This window comes from Arvicola amphibius, chromosome 3, assembly GCF_903992535.2.
Source record: "Arvicola amphibius chromosome 3, mArvAmp1.2, whole genome shotgun sequence".
NCBI lineage: Eukaryota > Metazoa > Chordata > Mammalia > Rodentia > Cricetidae > Arvicola > Arvicola amphibius.
In genome coordinates, this window is record NC_052049.1 from 116,557,365 (window position 1) to 116,579,425 (window position 22,061).

Below are 22,061 nucleotides of genomic sequence, written 5' to 3' on the forward strand. Positions count from 1 at the left end.
TGTTTATGAGAGTTTGTTTGAGTTTTGTTAAGGTCTTGTTTATTCTTTTTACCTGAACAGAACTCTGAAGTCTATTTACACAATGAAGTTGTTAATCTATGTCTAATACTTTAGCTATTAACAGAGAGATTTGGGCTATGAAAGCCAAGTCATTGTCAGACCCCATTGCTAGGGGAAGGCCAAATCAGGGGACCAGTTCCTGAAGGAACCATTAAGCTACTGTAGGGGCAGTTTCAGACTTGGTAAGGAATGCTTCTTCCCACACGGAAAGGATATCTATAAAAACTAGCAAGTGCATTTATCCTCCCCCAGAAGGCCATTTTTCCAGTCAGTTTTCCTAGAGTTCACTGAGATACTGGTCTCTCATTCTGAACCCTTCCTGGGTAAGAGCTGTCTGTTTTGGATTTACTGGAGCACAAATCTAGCATCTGACTGAGACATCCCATGCCAGGCTGTCCAGTCTAGGTAGTACCGGGTCAAGGTGTGTCATGAAAATATCAATAGGCGGGCTGGAGAGATGGCTCAGTTGTTAAGAGCATTGCCTGCTCTTCCAAAGGTCCTGAGTTCAATTCCCAGCAACCACATGGTGGCTCACAACCATCTGTAATGAGATCTGGTGCCCTCTTCTGGCCTACAGACATACACACAGACAGGCTATTGTATACATAATAAATAAATAAATATTTTTAAAAAAAGAAAATATCAATAGGCTCCATTGGCCATTTGTCAGGCAGTCAGGTCAGCAGCTAGCAGTGGAGGCTAGCAAATTCTAGGGGAAGCCAAATAGTCTCTAGGAGAGCCGAGAGTTTTCAATGTCCTTTCCTCAGCGGTGAGAAGCGCTCTTCCTATGGATCACATCGTGGACACAGCAGGCAGTAAAAGCACATCTATTGTGGTGGACTTTCCTCTTCCCCATCTGAGAGCCTGGGCCAGATCAATCAGTTCTACTCTTTGGACTGAGATACCTGGCTTGGGCTCAAATCGCTTCAGTTAAAGTATCTATTGCAGCTCCCAAGCGCCAGGTTTCATTTTTCACCTCATGACTGTCATGGATGAGCACCCGGGTCATCAGGCAAAAGGGTGACTGAATTGACAGTGGTGGGTTTTCTCAAACCAAACTCGAGGGTAGTCAGTAGACAGCCAGCATTCTTATGCTCCTCGGAAAAGGACCTCAACCACATCGTGTGGTGCTGTGAGTATAAGATCTTGACCTAGAGATAAATTTCTTTCATTAAACTAGCTGTTGTCTCCATAGATCTTAGACAGGTGAGCTATCCTGTGGCTACAGAGTCCAGTAGTTTGGACAGGTATATCATAGGGCATTCCCATGGCCTCAAAGTTTGGGTTAAAACCTTTTTGTCTTTTGTTTAGTCTCAGTCAAGATTAGGGGCTTAGTTGTCCCCCCTGCTCCTCTTGTGCTTGTGTATGGAGGCTTTCTGAGGCAATGCTATCCAGCTGCACTTAGGAACTCTGAACCTGTCTCTTAGCCTTTGGAGTAGAGAGCTGAAGGATGGCAGCAATCCTACTCTGCAACAACCTCTTTTTGCCTCCTGCAGATGGTAGCCAAGATAGGCAGCCTCTGATGTACAAAGTTGGGCTTTCTTAGTTGGCATTCCATAGCCCAAGGTCTCCAGCTCTGGCAGCATTCCCTCAGTGGCCTTTTTATAATATCCTTTCCCAGAAAATCTCCGACAGAAGGGCCAGAAGTTTGCATTTAGTTCCTGAGGCAACCTGATCCAGGAATATTGCTCACTATAACCTCCCTCTGGGTCTGTCCATTTAAAAGCAAAGATGGGTTGACTCACTTCTGTCAATGGGAGACTGGAAAAAGCATTTTTCAGGTCCAAGACAGTGTACACATGTTTCTCTGGAAGAATCAGACTCATAAGAATCAGAGGTCCCAAGTTTCTTCACAGGCAGGAGAGGTAAATTCCAGAGTGACTGGGATTCTCCAAGTCAGGGAATATGGACTGCAATTTCCCTTCTTGTTTCCAGGGTCATTGGATATTGTTTAATCTGTTTGGGGGTAATTGAATTGGTTAGTTGAACAATCATAGGTGCTTGGTGTTAGGCCAGTCCTGGAAGGTTGGCTTCTACCCATACCCTCTGCTAATCTTTGCTGTCAATCTGAGAGATAGTCCAAGTGTATCTTTTAATTGGAAGCAGAGCTTTCAGCTAGAAGATATTCTTCTGACAGATTGCAAGACCCCAGAATTCATCCGTTAGTCTAACTTTGTCTCAACATCGGAGAAGGTGATGGTGGCTTTCCATTTATGTAAAAGGTCTTGTCTCAACACCCTTTGAGCTACTTCCAGCAACTGCAATTTAAATTTTTTAATTTTTAAAATTTTTTCTAATATCTGGGGCTGATTGGGTGACAAAGGAAGTCTTTTTTAGCAGCTGTCTTTAATTCTTAAAAAGTAAATAGTTTAAAGTCCCTTGGTCATTGCGGCTCAGAAGGGAATATCTATTCTGTCCAGGCTGTGTTGCCTGGAAGCAATCCCCCTTTTTTCCCATCATCTTTTGCCCATCATCTTCTCCGAAGTAGACTGGTGCTGCCAGAAGCAGGCATATCTCATTGTTATTTTTTTTTAAAAAAGAACCTATGTTATTAAAACATCTTAAATGCCATTTTCTGTATATTTCTAAGAAATCTGAAGATGACCTGTCTATCTAAACTATATCTCTGGTTTTACATTGAAAACATACTTAATATAATTATAAGTTCAATTGTAATAGGTGACTAGTTACTAATCTGCATTTTCTTATTATCCTAAATAGTTGAAATAGTAACTTTCAGTATTAGAAGTTTGTCTAATGATTGTTAATTGTTAAATGAGCTTTATAGGTACAATACCTTGAACAAAATTAGAAACATATGTCCAGTATACTCTAACAAATCTTAAATTTGTATCAACATACAAAATCCATATCAATAGAAAATATTTAAAACTAATAATTGCTTTTTGGGGTTAAAAGTAGATTCAATAATCTATGTTTTATAAATAGGCAAATTTGTTTGTTTTCTTGGGGTATTTTTTCAGGATGATTTGTCCTTTTTCTTTAGATGTTTCATTTATCCAATGGTCTTCAGATTCCTTAGCGGAATGCCTTTATTCTCCTGAAAACACAGAAACAAAACTCTTCCCCAACCCTAATTTTGGGGAGGTTCCCTTTTGGCAAGTTAAATCTGATCAAATGAAAAGCATTTGTTAGTTTTGTAGGTTAGTTTAGGTTGAACAACCATGTTGTTTGATGAACTATCATTTTTTTTCTAATTGAGGTCTCTATTGTTCAAATCAATTCTTTATCAGTTTTGATTTATAGTTTTTTTCTGAAATTTTTGTTTTCTTTTCTAAAACTGTTTTATCATCCAGAACAGTATGGTTTTTATTGTTTTGTTTTGTTTACAATAGGTATTAAGTTCTTTAATTGCTCTGGGAAGGAGTTTCCTCTATGACAGAAAACAACTGAACTGAATTTGTCAAGGTATTTCCCAATGGCAAAAGGTTACCTTGACTGACCCTTGTTGATCTACACTCATTAGTCCAATGCCTGCTCTTGTCACACCTTCTGCATAATCCAGAAGGGAGGGGCATTCTGTTTGGATTATGCCTAGAACAAACATTGCTACTTGGAATGCCATGTTTACAATTCCTTTTTAGGTGACCTTGTTTACCAAAATTGAAATATTAGATACTGCTATTTTTCTTCAAACCTCTGGAAATCACCTCTCCTATCCAAGCATTAGCATGATCATTAGATTTAATATTGATTGGATCTTGTATCCATTCCTCCAAGGGTGCTAATTTTGTATTTAACAGCCTAATTACTCTTTTTCATTGTTCATTAGCATTTTCAAAAGCCAGAGAGTCAATTATTATTTGTCTGGTTTCTAAATTTGGTATCATCATTCTATTTACTACTGAAGTCAATCTTTGTAAGACATCAGTGAAGGTTCTTTTGGTCTCTGTATCATTTTAGAAGATGACTCATTTTTCTTTCCTACTTCTTCAACCCTGTCTCAAGCATCCAAAGCTGTTGCATGACTTAAAGCCAGGGTGTGTTTCATCATATAGAGATTGCTTTTCTACATGTCTCCAAGAAGTTGATCTCAGGAGATTTTCATACCTGTAGCCCTACTTTATTGTTCAATGGTCACAGAGTCATCTTTCTACCAGGTCCTCCATTGTAATTGAGGGCCAGGCTCTAAGACTGCTGTAACCAAGTCTCTTCAGCCTCTAGGAAAAATTCTATTACAAATTGATCACAAATTAAACATCTACCTCACGAAAGGTGAATGCATGTCATATGAATCTCATTAAAATCTACTATTTCCACATGATTCCGGTGACTGCTTAAACAGCCTTGGGGACCTCTGTCATTTGGCAGTTCCTGTAAGGTAACTGTAAAAATTAAGGATGATCGTTTGAAAACCTTAGGCTGTTCCTCTCTAACTTATAAAGCAATGTTGAAATTGGTTCTCCTTTAAATTCCTCTGTCTAGATCTGAATACCTTTATGATCTGTTTGAATAAGTTTTTCCAAGGCCTATATCTTGGCACTCATTTCAACCAACATTTTTAGAGATAAGCCAAAAATTATAAAACCAACAATAAAGATTATCAAAATGATAATTAACATGTGTCAATCCCGGTTAAGTTAATTATCCCTCCGTTTAATTATTACAGTTTTAAATCATGCATTTAGTAATCATACAGAGGCCTAACTCTTTCCACCATAATAATGTTTCCAACTTTTCAAAATGGGAAAAGCTCTCTGGGTTTTTTTTTTTGTTTTTGTTTTTAGAATAATAAACACCTTTATTACATGAGCTATGAAGGATGGTTTATTTGCCTTTCCGGGCTTTGATCTTCCTCAGAGAGAACTCCAGCTCCTTGCCTTCTAGCACATAGCCATCTGCTCTGCCACATTAACTAATTCCTCCCTTTAAGAATTCCCAGTTGTCGCCGGGCGGTGGTGGCGCACACCTTTAATCTCAGCACTCGGGAGGCAGAGGCAGGCGGATCTCTGAGTTCGAGGCCAGCCTGGTCTACAAGAGCTAGTTCCAGGACAGGCTCTAGAAACTACAGGGAAACCCTGTCTTGAAAAAGCCAAAAAAAAAAAAAAATAGAATTCCCAGTTGTCTCACTAAATCTGCTGCTGATGGCAATGAAGGCATGAAGCTGATTGCTGCTGCATAGAACAGTAGAAGCCTGAGCAGGTTTCAAGGCAGCTACCCAGTTTGGCAGCAGCCCAAAAGGGGGTTCGGGGAAAGCCCATAACCCACTGGGAGAGAAGAACAGAAAACCTAGCCCCAGGGCAATGACTCCAGCTATGTGTAGCTCTGGCCTTTGTCATTGGCTGCAAACTCACAGGCAAGTGGCTTTTTCGTGAATTTGTGCCCCAAAAGTTGGACACCAGATGAAGCATGAATTGTAATTGGTCTTAATAATAAAAACCCAGTGTCACACGCTAGGGTATTAAAGCTAAAAGATCAGAGAAGCACAGCAGCCAATCACTAGAGTTCTTACCTCTACGAAATCCTCAGACCAAAAACGGTCTATAGAGTACTTTTTTAGATCATTGCCATTGCCAATTGCATTGTTAGAGGTGTAAACATTCGCTTTTTGTTTGTTTTTAAGTGAGTTTAATGGTTTTTTTTCTATGAAACTTTGGCTCTGGGGATTGTAAGGAAACCTTGTGTGGTGGGTAATCTTTCACTGTGAGTAGAAGGCCTTGAATTTGGAACTGGTAAAGGTGGGGCCATTATTAGTTTTTTTAATTTTTTTTTAATTTTTAAGTTTAGGACAGGCTATATGAACCATACCCTGTCAGGTAAGGGCGGAGGCACAGTGGGAGGACCTGGCAGCCAGGTCCAACTTTTATATGTTAAACAGGTACCTCAGCCTCTTGTCCCAGGTTTGAAACAGACATATATTAAGGACAGCAGGTGAAGTTAAAAAATAGCTTTTATTAAAATTTTAAATATTGACCAAAATAGAATCTTGTCAGAGCCATCATCTGGAAACTTTTTAGTTGTGTGCTTCAATGCTTGTGTTGTTGGGGCTTATATGGACAAACCCATATACCGCTGAACATCTTCATAGGCTGTGTCATTATACGTTAAGAAGTTCAACTCCCGGCGTGCTAGGAAGTTACCTGGTCTTTGGGCAGGTGTTATCTTTTAAGAACTACAACTTCCAGAATTCTAGGAAGTTATCTGGTCCCAGGGCAGGCACTATCTTTTAAGAACTATTTTAATTAATGAATCTACCTATTGATAAATTTGAGTCCATTTTTGTATGTCAATTGGCATTATAGGTAGCTACTTTGTTCCTTCTGTTAGCAAGTTTTCTTTTGACTCAGCCTGTCTGTCAACATCTAGTGCGTTGGGGTCCCTGGGTAAGGGTCTTATGCAAATTAGGACACAGGGACACAGCGTGTGAACAACTGCATAACAAGCTTTATTTCGTATGACTTTTTACACAGACTAAAAAGCATTACTTCAGCTCTGGAAACGCTCCCCCCCCCCCCCGTTGCTGACATACATGATCATGAGAAGCTCTTACCTCACCTTGCAAGAAACAATATCTCAATAAATAGCAGTAATAAAAATAAAAAGAAGTGTAAAGAAACAAGGCAAAAAGTATACAGAAGCAGAGAAGCAGAGCACTTCCTTAATCTATATGTGGTAGAGCGTGAAGAACTGAGCTCAAAGCCCACTTCCTTATCCAGGGTACAGATTCTGACAGAACGTTTGAGAAATGGGCAGAGAAAGTTTGCTTTCATCTATGCTTGGTTTGCCAAGCAACCGTTTCCCAACTTTGTCTCATCTGTCCCAGGAGGAGCCTGCACTCTAAGCCAGTTCTGTGTCTCCACACCTGTCTAGCAAGTGTTATGAGGACAGGGGACAGTGCCTTTCTTAGCTGCTTCCTGCTGAACTGAGGCATGGGTTGTCAGGGCCCAGGAAGGCTGAAAGGCTTAGACAAAGGCTTGTGTATCAGAAGTATCTGATCAGCTGCTCCAGGTGAAGGGACAGGGAGCCTTTATATCAGCTGGACTGTTTTATAGTAGCTTTTAGTAAGACCAGAACTCAGTAGTTTATCATTTGTAGGTGTTTCCTGGGTGGCGATTGTCAGTCAGTTGAAAATCTGTTAAGATATAGACTGGGCAGAAGTTAAAGTGCAGGAGCTTCTGAAAATTCAGAAAATCTTACATTTGGAACCTTTTTGTTTGATTTGTTGACAGGTGGCTCCAAGCCTTATAACTTTGATTCCTTGAAATTTGTATAAATTTTAGTTTACCAGAGGAAATAAAAGTTTTATAAGCATTACCAGTCTGTTGAAATCCACATTGTAGGAAAAGGCAGTTAATTGGTGTCTATAAAACAGCTGGAACAGATATACATCTTGGGGGTTGAGCAAAGGCTATGACTTCGGATTAAAAAGCATGCACATAGCCGGGCGGTGGTGGCGCACGCCTTTAATCCCAGCACTCGGGAGGCAGAGGCAGGCGGATCTCTGTGAGTTTGAGACCAGCCTGGTCTACAAGAGCTAGGTCCAGGACAGGCTCTAGAAACTACAGGGAAACCCTGTCTCGAAAAATCAAAAAAAAAAAAAAAAAAAGCATGCACATTTTATGTCCAAACAATCAAAGGAAACTTAAAAATCTTGAGCTTGTGAATAAACAATAAGTAGTCGGTGTTTTTAGAGCTGGATTAATAGCTTGCCAGAACTCCATTTCTTAATGCTAAAACTTTGAGCTTTTAAAGTCTTAGTATAATGTTGGCATAATGGGGGAAATAAATCCAAAACATTTTTATAACAATAAAGCCATTGTGATACCTTTATGAACTGTAACCATACATCTTTTTAGGTCCTCCAGGTCTTGATTTCTTCAGACCCTTATAATTTGTATCTATATGCCTTAATAACTTGCAATTAGTAACTTTCATTTAAACACATAAGTTATTTTCTTGTCACGGTTTAAGCCTTCACATCCTAAGACCTTTACAGCTTACATTTATACATCTTAATATACCTTATATAGAACCTAAAACATTTGCTTAGATCTTTATAACCTAAGGTTTAAACTTTAAACCCCTTTAAAGACTTAATAGCTTTTTAACCGAATCCAATTAAATGAACTTATAAATTTGGAGGTGTGGAATGTTTATATAAACCAAGTTTAATTTTTTGACTGTTCCGTTTATCAGTCTGATACAGGACAAAGAAGTTTTTTAAACATGCTTGAATCTAGGGAAGGGGAGAGGCAGACCCCAGCTCTAGAGACAACTTTTTAATAAAAGCAGAACAGAAAAAAAAAACTTTAATGTTATCTACAGCAAAAGGATATATGAACTTTTGTTAACCTGAATCTAGTGGCCAGAGGACTCAGAGGCATATTCCGAGGTCCAGCCATCAGGTGAAGCCACGTGGTGACTGTACATACAATAGACATGACAGAAACAAAGATATCTAACCCATTTTTGTCTTTGTGTCATATTTAAATGACATTAATGAACACAGCAGGATGTACAAACAGATAAACTGTTTAATAACACAGCTTTCTCAAGAAACAGACAAACAAAAACTTCCAATGGGAGAGATACTTCATCACAAATTATATAAATTTTAAGTTTGCCTTAATGGGCATCCTTTTGAGATAAGAGTTAATAGAATGATTTTTAAGATACAGGGGAAAAAAGGATATTTAGTATGTTTTTAAGGTTTTAGACAGTCCAATGAGAAGAATTTTGATGTTAGTTAGGGAACAATCAAAGGAAACTTAAAAATCTTGAGCTTTTGAATAAACAATAAGTAACCAGTGTTTTTAGAGCTGGATTAATAGCTTGCCAGAACACCATTTCTTAATGCTAAAACTTTGAGCTTTTAAAGTCTTAGTATAATGTTGGCATAATGGGGGAAATAAATTCCGATAGTAGTTTCTGGAAGAAGAGTGTTGGTCAGCGCGAAGTGCTCCATGTCTAGTGGCAGCCTGTTGCCTGTTTTGGAAGGGAGGGTGTTAGGGAAGAAGGAGGGATCCCCTGGGGGACAAAGGCAAAGCCAGCTGTGCCCGCCAGTTTGAAATTTCCTGGTGGATTTTGGGAGAGCACGGTGGTCCCCAGTATCCAGCAAGCAGTGTTGCCTGGAGAATTGTAACAGCTGAGCTGCTGCTGGCCTCTTCCACATGTCTGTACCATCTCGTGCCCGTCTGTGCCGGAGCTCCTGGCAGCACAGGGCAGCAGCGGTGGGATGTTGGGAGGGGACTGACATGAACGGGTTAGGAGCCATCTGCAGCTGGCTGGGTAGACTCCTCCGGGTAGACTGCACAGGTCCCACTCCCAGGCCCTACTCTTGTGAGATGAGCAAGCACACTTAGCCACGCATGACGGCCTGCAGCTGTGTGTGGTGGAAAAAGCTCCTGCCCCTCGTGCAAGCTGTCTACAAGGGGTGGCTGGCGCGTGCGCCCAGTGTGGCTAAAGGCTCCCGTACCCACTCGCCCTGCAGGGTGGCTGGGAGACAGGCTCTGTCCCTGCACTCACATGGCAGCTAAGACAGGCTGTGTTCCGTGCCCCATGCATGCTCCTGTGAAGAGCAGCTGGTGAGAAGCAGAATTCCCCATTATAGAAAAGGGAGAAAACGCTGTCAGAGGTCTTCAATATTCCCGAGGCAATTTAGCCACCGGGGAATTGAAAGTCCTAACAAGCATAAACCTGTCCATAGATTTAAGAGATTGGCAACCACCCTAGTGACATTTAATGGGCCATTAAATTATCAAATTTTATTTTATTTTATTTTATTTATTTGAGAGAGAGAGAGATAAAGGTTTTTTGCCCATGCCTAGTTGGGCTGCCATGGTTTGAAAACGGGGTGAAAAAATGTTTAGTCAATTCCAAACGGGGTGAAAAAATGTTTAGTCAATTCCAAACGGGGTGAAAAAATGTTTAGTCAATTCCAGAGAATTGCCCTGGCCAAGAAGCCTCAATTGTCCTCAAACAGTATTTGGCCCCATGCAAAGGTGAAAACCAGAGGAAGAGCAAGAAAGACTGCTGATCCTCAAGTTGGGACAGCCAGGGTAAAAAGGCTGCTTTTCTCAGGCAGGGGGTGCTCACCAACTCCTGTGCCATCTGTGGGGGTGTTCTTTCCCTCTCAGCCTGTGGGTCACCAGGTCAAGGGGGCAAGAGGCAGTAGCAGTGACAGAAAGCTTTGTAACAGAGACAGCTCTCCAGGAGACAGACTTCAGTGAATCATCTCAACTTTATTCCAGCATATAACGAATATATAGCACTAGGGAGCCTGGGGACAAACCCTAGTTTGCATTAAGTGGCCATCTCCTTTCCTAAGGCTTTGCATGTGACAGTAGGGTCCTATCAAAATGGCTAGAGCACTGGCCTAGATTACCATGTGGGTCAACACGGGAAGAACATTTGCAGGTATCTGTGTCAAGGGTCACTCTTGAGATAAGTCAAGCATCCTGGGCCTCCAGGATAACGCTGGGTAGAGAGCAGGAAGCTTTCACTGAGGAGAAGGAGTCCTCCATGTTGCCAAGCTTACAGAAAGCTGCCAGGCTATGCAGACCGCAACCTCTGATCAGCAGGGCCTTCCAACACTGGTGTCTCCAGGTCTGGTGTCTGGGATCTGAGTGGGACCTCCAGAAATGCTGTGGAGTATTCACCAGAGAAGACTGCTCAGACACGGGTTTAAGCCAATAGAAAGCCTTTACTAGCCGGCCAGCAACTACAGGATCCCAGTGTAATATGGAGCCTTTCTCAGGTGAGTTTTTCAGCATAAAAACCGTGTCCTGAGTTAGCATACTTCAATTAACAAGAACAGTTAGCCAGAAGCAGAACCACAGATGCTCAAATGCCAGGTTAGTACCTTGAGACTTTCCTAGAACTATGGACCTTGATGGATTAGGTCTTTGTTTTTGTTTTGGCTGGTGGTGCTATCTACATGCTGAGTTTTATAGCCTGGATGGCACTTCCATCATGGACTCAGTTGTGCTAAGGTCTGGGGCCCTCTTACATTCCCCACTAGTCTTAGTGAATGAGTCAAACCGTGGATTCAAATAATTGATCCTAAGGGCCATGTCTTAATTAGGGTTTGTAGACCAGGCTGATCTCGAACTCACAGAGATCCGCCTGCCTCTGCCTCCCGAGTGCTGGGATTAAAGGCGTGTGCCACCACGGCCCGGCTCTAAGGGCCATGTCTTAATTAGGGTTTCTATTACTCTGAAGAGACACGATGACCACTGCATCTCTTATAAGGTAAACGCTTAATTGTGGTAGCTTGCTTGCCACCAGAGGTTGAGAGGTTTCGGTCCATTATCATCATGGCGGGGAGCATGGCAGTGTGCGGGTAGACATGGTGCTGGAATAGTAGCTGAGAGCCCTACATTTTTTAGGCAAAAGTTGACTGATGTCGTGCTGAGCAAAGCTGCAGCAAAGGGGACCTGAAAGCCTGCCCCCAAACTGATACACTTCCTCCAACAAGACCACACCAATTCCAACAAGGCCAGTCCTTTTAATAGTACCACTCCCTGTGAGATTATGGGAGTCAATTATGTTCAAATACCACAGGCTATTAATTTTACTGAATTGATATATAATTTGTAAGCTGCAGGACCTCAATCAGAATGAGAATTAAAGTTCCAACCAGTATTGATACCAGAGTAGTTAGTTAGGAGGACAAGAGAATTAGAGACTAGTACCAATTATCTGATTTATGTCTTTGTCTCTCTTTCTTTTTGAGTTTTTTTTCCAACCATGGCGATGTTTTTCTAATTACTCCTGATCAATTAGCATAGAAACAAGGGGTTTCTCCCAAAGCCATACATCATGCCACTTCTCTCACGAGAAATAAGTCTAAGCCTCTCCAATTTTGTGGGACCACTTCTTTTGCGGGACCCTCTTCTGTGAGGGAATCTGTTGTTCTAATTCAGAAACAGAAACTTTTGATACCTCTAGGTCCTGATCAACCTTTCTACTTAGTTTTTTAAGTTTTTATCTCTCATGATAAAGGCTGATGTATGTATGGCTGACACTGGCTCCAATTAGGCCTGAAGGCAGGCCAAGCTCTGTTATAATAGTCCAGGATCCACATTAAAATGTATTTTTCTCCTCCTTCCCCTTTATATAGGTATACCTGGGGCAGAATGTGTACTAAGATGCATATAAGGGGTTTCTCGGTTGGAAAGCATCAGAAGAGGCACATTTAGTCCACCCGTTAGTACATGCCTACCAAGTAATCTCAGAGGCCCAGTAATATTGCTGTTGCCCAGATGGGTTAACCCATAAGGCAGAATAGCAGGCATCAGAATAAGGGTAAGTGCCTAGGGTAAAGGTTTGGATGTTAGACAAGTTTCAGCCCCTCGTAAGTCCACTAACATTAATTTGAACTGTCCTCGGTCACAGTGAGTTTCATCAGTCAATGGGCTGACAGTCTGGTTCGTTTCTATCCCTATGTAGTACAGGGGCTGAGGGGTTAAGCATAACCAGCAATCCTGGCCAACTTCTGGCTGGGAATGATTAACTAAGTGGTGAACCTTGTCAAGAGTGAAAAACAGGAGTCTGGATCCCTCAGCTTCCAGGGTATCAAGAGGTAGTTAAGTAGTTACTGGGTGTATTAAGTACTTTGGAGAGAAGGGTTGGTCGAGACCTTAGCATGGGTTGGAACCTTGAGGGCTGGGTTAAATCTACCCCTAGGCTCCCTTCCTGTGATATAGAGCCTGATTCCCCAGGTTTTTCCTGTTTTGTTTGGCCAGAATTTTTTTAAAAAAAAATTTTCCAGGAAGCCTCTGTTTCACAACCCCAGTTTTTGCAATGGAAATTCCTTGTTCTTGGCAACCAGGAGGGCCAGCTGCAAGGCATGCAGAAAATTGCAAACTTCGTATTTTTATCTCAAAAAAAAATCAATTCTCATATCTTTCCTTTTTCCAGTACAACCGGACATTTAAAGTGGGCATCAGTGAGCAAAGATCAAGATGGAATATGGATTGTTGGTCTGTAGTTATGCTAGCTATAATTTCCCTGTCTTCCTCAGTTCCAAGGTCCAGGCTTGAGGGTGGTGGGGATTGAACCATGATCCTCTTATATTTATATCCACAGGGCAAAACATAAGGCTCAGCAGGAGGCATAAGAGCAAGAAGTGGAAGGGTTCAGGGCCCAGTGGAACATTAGTTTGAATGTTCAGAGACAGTGCATTTGGCAGTGGTAGCCGTAGCTCCTGCCTTATTGACTTGGGTGTGATGACTCCATGGTGTGATGCCAGTTACCTTCAGGGCTGTAGGAGTGGAGAGAGTCACTATGTAGGGTCCTTTCCAAGTTGGTTCCTGCACCACTTTGGCCACCTGTTTGACCCAGACAGTATTGCCAAACTCAAACAAGAGCAAACCGGTTGTAGATTCAGAGGTCAGCTGTTTCTCTCAGCTAGTCTGATGAATAGCCTTTATGGTGGACTGGAGGGTCTGTAGTGACTTGAGAAAGGAATGGTTAGAGAGTTCTACCAACTTCTGGGTTCTGAGCTTGAGAAGCAGTGGGGGAGATCTTCCAAAATAGCCTCATAGGTGGTAAATCACTGCCTATACAGGGGGCAGGGGGCAGGGGGCAGCAGGCCCGAAGTAAAGCAAGGGGGAGGAGGTCCATCTCACCATTCATCAGACTCTAATGGGTTTTAGTAAAGTTCGTTCTAACCCATTCTTTCTACCTACCCAATGCACAATAAAGTTTTCAATCTATGTCTAAGTCTTAAGTATTAATTAAGAGGTCTTAGCTATGAAAGCCAGGCCATTGTTGTACCCCATTGCTAAGGGAAGGGGCACAATTCAGGGAGCCAGTTCCTGGTAAAGCTTTTAAGCTAATATATGAGCAGTTTCAGTCTGGGTGGGGAACGTTCCTACCCATCAGAAATAGTATCTACAAAAACCAGCAAGTACTTGTACTTTTTCCTGGCAGGCTGGATTGAAGTCAGTTTCCCAGAGTTCACTGGGGTGTTGGCCTCTCATACAAACCCCTTTCTGGATAGAGGCTCTCTGTTTTGAATTTACTGGAGCACAAACCTGGCATCTGGTTGAGACATCCCATGCCAGACTCTCCAGTCTAGGTATAACATACCTTGGTCTGAGCAACTCAGAATGTTTTGTGGACCCAGATGAGTATTCTGGTGAAGGTCAGTTACCAGAGTCCTGCCAATTATTTCTAGGAGAATGATCTCTTCCTGGTGTCCTCCATCAACTTGTGAGTTCCAGCTGTCCTCCTTTTTTACGTCCTCCATTTCCTTTCAGTTGTACTATGGAGTCTCAGGCAACACTTGGTCAGGATGTGCCCTCAGACTATCAATAGGTCTCGCTGGTCTTAGGGTCATTAGTCAGATAGTCAGGTTACTTCTTGCTTCGGGGAGTCATCTTTTTGGTGTTCTCAGCAGTGGAAGATAGCAATTCACAGAGGAAGCAAAACATCCTCTAAGAGGGCTAAGATTGTCTCTTTGTTGTTAATGTCCTTTCTCTTGGTAATGAGAAGCCCTCTTTCTCTATAGAACACGCTGTGGACTTGCATGGTAGCAAATGCGTAGAGACTGCCTGTGTGTACAGTGGTGGACTTTCCTTTTCCCCGGCTGAGAGCCTGGGTCAGGGCGATCAGTTCTGCTCTTTGGATGGAGATACGTATGACCTGGTCCCCAGTCCTTTCAGCTGAAGTAACTACTGCAGCTTCTGCATCCCTGGTTTTACCTTTCCTCTTGTGACAGTCGTGGATAAGCCCCTGCCGGTTGTCATCAGGCCAGAGGGCAGCAGAATTGATAGTGGTGGATTTCTCAAATGACTTGAGAATGGTCCAAAAGTAGAGCCTGATTCTGGGTTACGTACAGCCAGCATTCTGGTGTTCCTCAGAGGAGGGTCTCCGGCCAGGGGCTGCAAGTATAAGATCATGAGGTCTAAGTACAATAGTATGAAGTGCTGGAAATATAAGATCCTGACCCAGAGTTAACTGCTTGTTTGTTTTGTTAAACTAGCAGCAGCCACCTCAGCTCTTAGGCAGGTGGGCTCTCCGATGGGGGCCTAATCATTTGAACAGGTATGCCACAGTGTCCATGGCCCCAAAGTTTGGGTTAAAAATCCCTATTGTCTTTTGTTTTGTGGATGAAAAGTTTTGAGACATCTGGAAGTGGTAGGAAGCAGAACTGCTTTTAAAGCCTGGAATAACCTTTGTTTATTCTCAGTCTAGATTAGGGACTCAGTACCCACACACCACACCCATATACACCGTGTGCTGTGTATACAGGCAGGCCTTGCTGTTTCTACAGACTCTGGTATCCAGAGCCAGCAATACCTCACCACACCTAGGAACTCTCGAACCTGTCTCTTGGTCTTCGGAGTTGGGACCTGGAGGATAGCAGCAATCCTACAGTGAGACAGGTTCCTTTTGCCTCCCCTCAGCTGGTAGCCTCTGATGTACAATGCTGGGCTGTATTAGCCAGTATCCTCCAGGAAATTCTTGCAACGGTCCCTCATTGGCCTTCTTATAAGCTATTTTAGTTTTGAGGATTAGGAGATGGTCATCTCCATGTTGTAAGAGCGTGGTCCCAGGAAACTTCTGACTGAAGAGCAAGAAGTCAACATTTAGTGTATCATCACACATGACTGGAGAATTCTTAAATCACTGAGGCAACCTGGTTCTGGAATGTTGCCTGCTGAAACCTCCCTCTGGGTCTGTTCATTTCAAAGCAAAGATGGGTTGACTCACCTATGCCAATGGGAGGCTGAAGAATGCATCTTTCATGTCCAAGACAGTGTGCACCTGTTTCTCTGGAAGAATCAGACTCATGAGAATCAGAGGTCCCAAGTTTCTTCACAGGCAGGAGATGTGTATTCCAGGGTAACTGGCCGGGCACCAGCTTGCCCGTCTCTCCAAGCCAGGGAATATGGATTGCAATTTTCCTTTTTGTTTCCAGGGTCATGGGTATTGTTTGATTGAGATGGGGGAACTGGCTAGTTGAACAATTATAGAAACTTGGTATTGGACGAGTCCCGCACACATGTGGTTCACTGACATACATGCAGGCAAAACCCCCGAGTACATACAGATTTAAAAAAATAAAATAAAAAAGAGACTTGAAATGCCACCCATGCTTGTAAATGCTTCGATATTATTATGACCATAATACCTGCCTGCTTGTTATTTGCTGTGCTGACAGGAAACTGATGTGGGACCAAATAAGAAGCTCCATTGTTTAAAGTGTTCATTACTGTACTTCAGTATAGTTGAGTTTGGCTGTAATTCTCTATATTTTACTTTATATGTTTGAAAATGTCATTTATAAAAGAGGTCCCTAGGCCCCATTAGACAACCAAAGAGGGCCCTGTTTCAGAACAGATAAGACTAAGGACCTTTATGCTCCAAGATATTCCCATCATATTGTACAATCTAAACAAGGCTGTTGCTGAAGCCAGTGTGCCGTAGGTTAACACAAAGAAAGGCTGGAAGAGACAAGTCATGTTGCCCTAGTTATAGTCACTTCAGAGAACAAATATTTTGGCTGTGCACAAACACGCTAGAGACAGGAATTATAGTGTGACTGGGATGCCACATGCCAGACCTAAGTTTGCGTCACTGGTGATAGGAGAGACAACATCTCCAGCCTGCACATGGGTGCTATAGTGACCTAGGAGGACCAGACTCTAGGATCAGAGTCAAGAAGAAAGACCGTGTTTCTGATAGGTGACATCATTCACAAGGACAGGGAGAGGAATTGGCAGGCAGTGACAACAGAGAATTGGCTAACTGGACAGGCTGACCTTGGCGATTCCTATGAGCAGGGTAAATTCAGATCTGTTCATTTCTGGGATGTAAATGTATCCACAGTGGAAGGGTCTCAGCCTAGAAGCAATGTATACAGTGTTTCTTATTGGCTAGCATACCGCAGGTTAAGCACACCTCCACCCTTGCGCTTTTCCAATGGAGACAGCCTGGGGACATTTGGATAGGCAGAGCTCTAGCTGAGGTGTAGGAGCTAGTGAGGTATCTCATAGGAATACATGAGATCACCCAGCTGTAAGCCTCTCAAGAAGAACTGTGGTCTGCAGTTACTTCTTTTACGTGAGGAATCTGCTCTAGAATGTCCATTGACATCATCGAGGAACGTCACAAAGGGGCATCCTGCAGCGTACACTGGCAAAATATGCTTGTGAGATGAAAGGGAGCTCAGAAGGAAGAAAACCCAGTATTTAAGCTCAAGATTGAACAAAGTTTTCCGGATTTACTGTAAAGCACGGTGGTTACTGGAAGGTGTCCATCTAGGTGGGATGAAGGCAAGAGGCCATGGACAATGATGGGGACCCACGGAAGAAGAAGGCATATTCCAAGGCTGACGGGGATGTGGTGTTTCTACTTCTGGCATCTAACGTTCATAAACAGTTACTTCCTTGGCCTTGTTGACAAACTTCATCTTCTGGACACATATGGGATAAATATTTGATATTTATTTTTACATTCACAAATAAACAAAATAAGCAGAAATTTAATTAAACACTGGTTGGAAATCTAGAAGTCGTAAAATTGCAATGCTTTTTTTTCAGGATTGGTAAAATTCTGTCTGTGTATACTACTTTCTAGGTAGAAGACACAGGTCAGAACAGATACTGGTAACTCAAGCATTATGAAATTCATCCAATCGGCCATGATGGCACACGCCTTTAATCCCAGCACTTGGAAGGCAGAAGCAGGCGAATCTCTGAGTTTTGAGGCCATCCTGGTCTAAAAGTAAGTTCCAGGACAGGCAGAGCTATTACACAGAGAAACCCTGTCTTGAAAAAAACCAAACCAAAACAAAACAAAACCAAAAACCTCACCTAAAAGTTAGAAAAACTGGGTAAGTCTTAGGGTAGAGAGGCCTTTGACTGACATGTTGCCTTACTAGACATGCTTTCTTAGAAAGCACAAATTTAAGTAGGTAGAAATTTTTGGAAGTTGCTTTTTTTTGACTCATTCCACAAACATTATGCTTGCCAGTGACACAGTGGGTCCAAGGCTTACAATGCGGAGACAGACCTGACTCCAAGGCTTTATTAATTGGCAGGTTCTGGTTTTCAGGAAGTAGTTTAATTCAATGGGACAGTACAATGAACGACACAGATTAAATCACCTTCCGAATTCATTCATTTCCTCTCCACAACATCCAGACACAGAATTCAATCCTTCGAGAAGTTCCTTCAAGCAGCGTGTTTCCATAATTGGCAAGTCACAGCTGGATCACTAGACAGTGATTTAGGATGAGCTGCACCTGACCGTCACATCCTGCTTCAAACAGCTAGCTAGCTCTAGCGTGACTTTTCTTCTCTAGACTCTGTTTCTGAAGTCATAGTCTGTACCCCCAAGAAGCCACGTTCAGACACCCATCCTTGAGACGTCAATGCAAACAGTCAAATGAATAGTAATAAGCATCAGAGGGAGATGCAGAGATATTGAAAAGAGAGGCAGAGATATCCAGTGACCACACAGATATCTATCGTCAAGGTCCTGAAGGATGCTAAAATTAAATAGAGTGTCGTGGACATACATATTGCAGTCAGGTCAAGGTGTGGCCCTGCCCACCGTTGACACATCGCTGTTGTCGCTGTAAGACGTGTCTTTTTCAGAGAGAAGAGTCCTCTGCTCCTACTGTCCCAGGCTTTTCTTCTCATGGCATAAGAATTTCCAATTTCTTAAGGTCTGTTGTTTTCCTAGTCTGATAGCTAAAGTGTCTCTTTAGAATATAATCATTTCTTCCAAGTCAATTATTATCTTTGGATTTCTGCATGAGTATTACCTTGTTTTGCTCTGTACCAATAAGATGCAAACGGAATCTTTTTAGAACCTATCAGGTTAATTCACCCATTCGAAACCTTTTCAGACAGCCCCCAAAAATATTAATAAGAAACAGAGAGGGGGCAATATGCACATTGCATCTGGTGAATATTGTTTCCGTTCTCCAAGAAATGGGCGTGATCAGAAGGAGCGGGTAGCTGTTACTATCAGTTAGTTCCCTCTGCATCCATGCTTTAACCCCTCAACACCCCCTCCTGCCTCCTCTCTTTCCCTTTCCTCAAGCAATACATAACCTTGCTGAATTTGTCTTTTATACAGAGTAATTCCGACTCCTTCCCACAAAAGAATTCCCACTTCAAGATTCATACTTGATGCTCAACAGAACAAGAATCACGACAGGATCAACTTTGTTTAAAGGTATCTTGTAGATTACTTTTGTAACATAAACATAATCTTAGGGTCCCATCAGTTAGCTTCTCTTTCACCTCTCCCCCCACCCTGCTTGCTGCAAAAAAACCTGCTGGCTAATTAATTTTTCTACTTCTCATTGAGATTATGGTGAGGGAAGGTGGGGTGTTTCCGTAGAAGACAAACAGGGAGAATGCCTCTGGCTTCCATTCCAGGAGTGAGGAGAAGGAGAACCTTCAGACAAAAGTCTGAGTAAGAAACAATCAATAGGGTCGACAAAGGAGTTGTTCATTAAGACAGAAGGAAAAGGAAAGCAGCTCGTGGCAGATGGTCAAGTCTCAAAAACACAAGTCACAGGGAAACAGTAAGTGTAGACTGACTCCCTCCTCACCTCATTGTCTTCTCCTGTGCTCTTTCCTAGGGTACTGACCATGTTCTCAAACATACTGCGTCAGAAAATGCTGCTAACATTCATGTCAGTTTTAATAATTACCTGGATAATTCTTGAAATTTCTCAAAATCCCACAAAGGTAGGAACACAATCTCCCACTTTGACCAGAAGCTGCTACCTATGTGAGCTCTCGCCTCAGATCCTTTCTCTAAGTCTCCCGTTCCCACTCAGCTCTCTTCTCCTCAGATCTATTCACGGGGTGTCAGAGGGTGACGACACTGACTGTCACTACTTCTTCATTTTTTTGTTCATCCTTAGTGCCTTTTAACCTGTCTTGCCCCCCTCTCAGGCACCCGAAATGGCTCTTGGTAAGGCCACCAACTGCCATATCACTAAATAACATCTTGTCACTAAATCTGAGTGGGTATGCTTGGTTTTCCAAGCGCAGCCTGCTACTACCTTTATCCATGTGATGGCTATTTTTAGTAACCAATATGCCTTATAGTTTTTTTTCGATATTAAGTGATAAGTAGGAAAGGCTTACCACTGGAAGTTTATTTAGGAATTCAGCCATGCTGTGTCATGTTTTTCCTTGTAGCATTCCTGTATTTAAATATCAGGTACATGTAATCCCATCACTCAGGAGACAGAAACAGGAGGATTGTGAGTTTGAGGCCAGCCTGAACTGTATAACAAAATCCTTGTCGCAAAAATAAAAAACATTGACAACTGCAATTCCAATCAGATTAAGTTAAAGCACAATGAGGATTTTGTCTTTAATTCATTAAAACATAAATTATATTGATATATTTCCCCTTCTGGATCCATGTTTATACATATTTATATAAACATTATATATAAATGTATGTATATATATAAATGTAAATAGCATTTTGGAAAGAATTTAAAAGCCATGTTCACGGGTAAGAAAAGTCTTCACCTTCCCTATATTGTATTAATCAAGTTATAGAATAAAATGTATCATAAAACCAACTGGACAGCTTTCCTCATTATGTACGTTAGCAATAACTGAACCAGTGGAGAAGCGTCCAGCCATCTGTCCAGTGGAAGAGCAGCAAAGAGTAGTTCCTGACTGCAAGGTGCCTACGCTAGGGAAGAGCGAACTCACCCCCGTCAGCCTCTTATTCCCTGAGCTCTTATTTCCAAATTGACATTTCTGTAAAACTCCTCGTGAGTGAAAATGGCTGGGAGCAGGTCGGTTCTTACAGAGCATTACACGTCTTGTCGTTTCAGCTTCAGGCTGTTCTGAACGCAAGCTTCTCCTTCCATTCCTGGAACACCTCCATGAAGTTCTCGTGTCCTGAAATGCCGGAGAATCAGTCAAGGTTACCAACAGAGATGAAGCTGAGGGAGGAGAGCCCTAAAATGACGACACGGGTCAAGTCACCCACAGAGAAAGAGCTGAGAATCAGGGCGATCCTGGAGAAGCTAGATCAGCAGATCCCTCCCAGACCCTTCACCCACCTCAACACCACCACCAGTGCTACACACAGCACAGCCACCATCCTCAACCCTCGAGACACATACTGCACGGGGGACAAGCTGGATGTGCTGCTGGAAGCTAGGGACTACCTGGGACGCAGGAAGGAGTATGGAGGGGACTTCCTGAGGGCCAGGATATCCTCCCCAGCCCTGAAAGCAGGAGCCTCTGGAAAGGTGACAGACTTCAACAATGGCACCTACCTGGTCAGCTTCACTCTGTTCTGGGAGGGCCAGGTGGCCCTGTCTATCCTGCTCATCCATCCCAGTGAAGGGGTGTCAGCCCTCTGGAGGGCACGGAACCAAGGCTATGATAGAATTGCCTTCAAGGGTAAATTTGTTAATGGCACCTCCCAGGTCTTAGTTAAATGTGGCCTGACCCTAAACTCAAGCACTGAACTCTGCAAATACCTGTACAGTGGCGGTGAAGAAGTCTTCTACTGTATGAAGCCTCAACACATGCCCTGTGAGGCCCTGACCCATGTGTGCACCAATCAGCAAGGTGTTTCTTTTCTTACTGACAAAGAGAAAGATCTTTTCCAGAAGTGAGTATATTCTCAGTACAATGAGAGGTTCCCCCAGGCAGAGCTACCCTGCCCATCTCAATACTGAGCAAGACCTCAGATGCTTCCACCATTCAGGATTCTGGTAAAGACCTATGTTGTCTTTACTGGGCCCCCTATTCATGCCACAGTTTCCCTTCCTATTGATATGCTCAGTAAAAGGGGCTGCCCGATGAAAGGGAACCAAATGAAGTATATTCTCCACAACAGCCAGCGATGACCTGTTCGATCATGTTATTTTACTACAGAGCTGGGTTTAACAAAACATCTTCCATATGAAACTGTTCTGCTGTGGCTCATAGCTGTCCCACCTCCCCCCAAATGATGCATTGATAGCATCGTGATCCTCCACCTCCTTCATCTCATCTCATACAGTTTGCTTCTTGAAATCTTTTGTT

General features: G+C 42.6%; 1 protein-coding gene across 10 annotated transcripts in view; it reads left to right on the forward strand.

The window, feature by feature from the left end:
- The window catches only part of LOC119809776 (NXPE family member 1-like), a 41,015-nt gene that overhangs the window by 8,404 nt on the left and 10,550 nt on the right, over positions 1–22,061 (forward strand). For 2 of the 10 annotated variants that reach the window (XM_038322882.1, XM_038322884.1), the window contains exons 3-6: positions 17,611–17,757; positions 19,120–19,218; positions 19,631–19,739; positions 20,855–21,645. In XM_038322882.1, the coding sequence (XP_038178810.1) occupies positions 19,641–19,739; positions 20,855–21,645 (890 nt within the window). In that variant the 5' untranslated portion in view covers positions 17,611–17,757; positions 19,120–19,218; positions 19,631–19,640. Of the gene's footprint in view, positions 1–1,014; positions 1,193–10,626; positions 10,778–12,310; positions 12,328–17,610; positions 17,758–18,675; positions 18,704–19,119; positions 19,219–19,630; positions 19,740–20,854; positions 21,646–22,061 lie in introns of those variants that run through there. The other 8 variants (XM_038322885.1, XM_038322881.1, XM_038322886.1 and 5 more) reach the window with 8 other exon arrangements.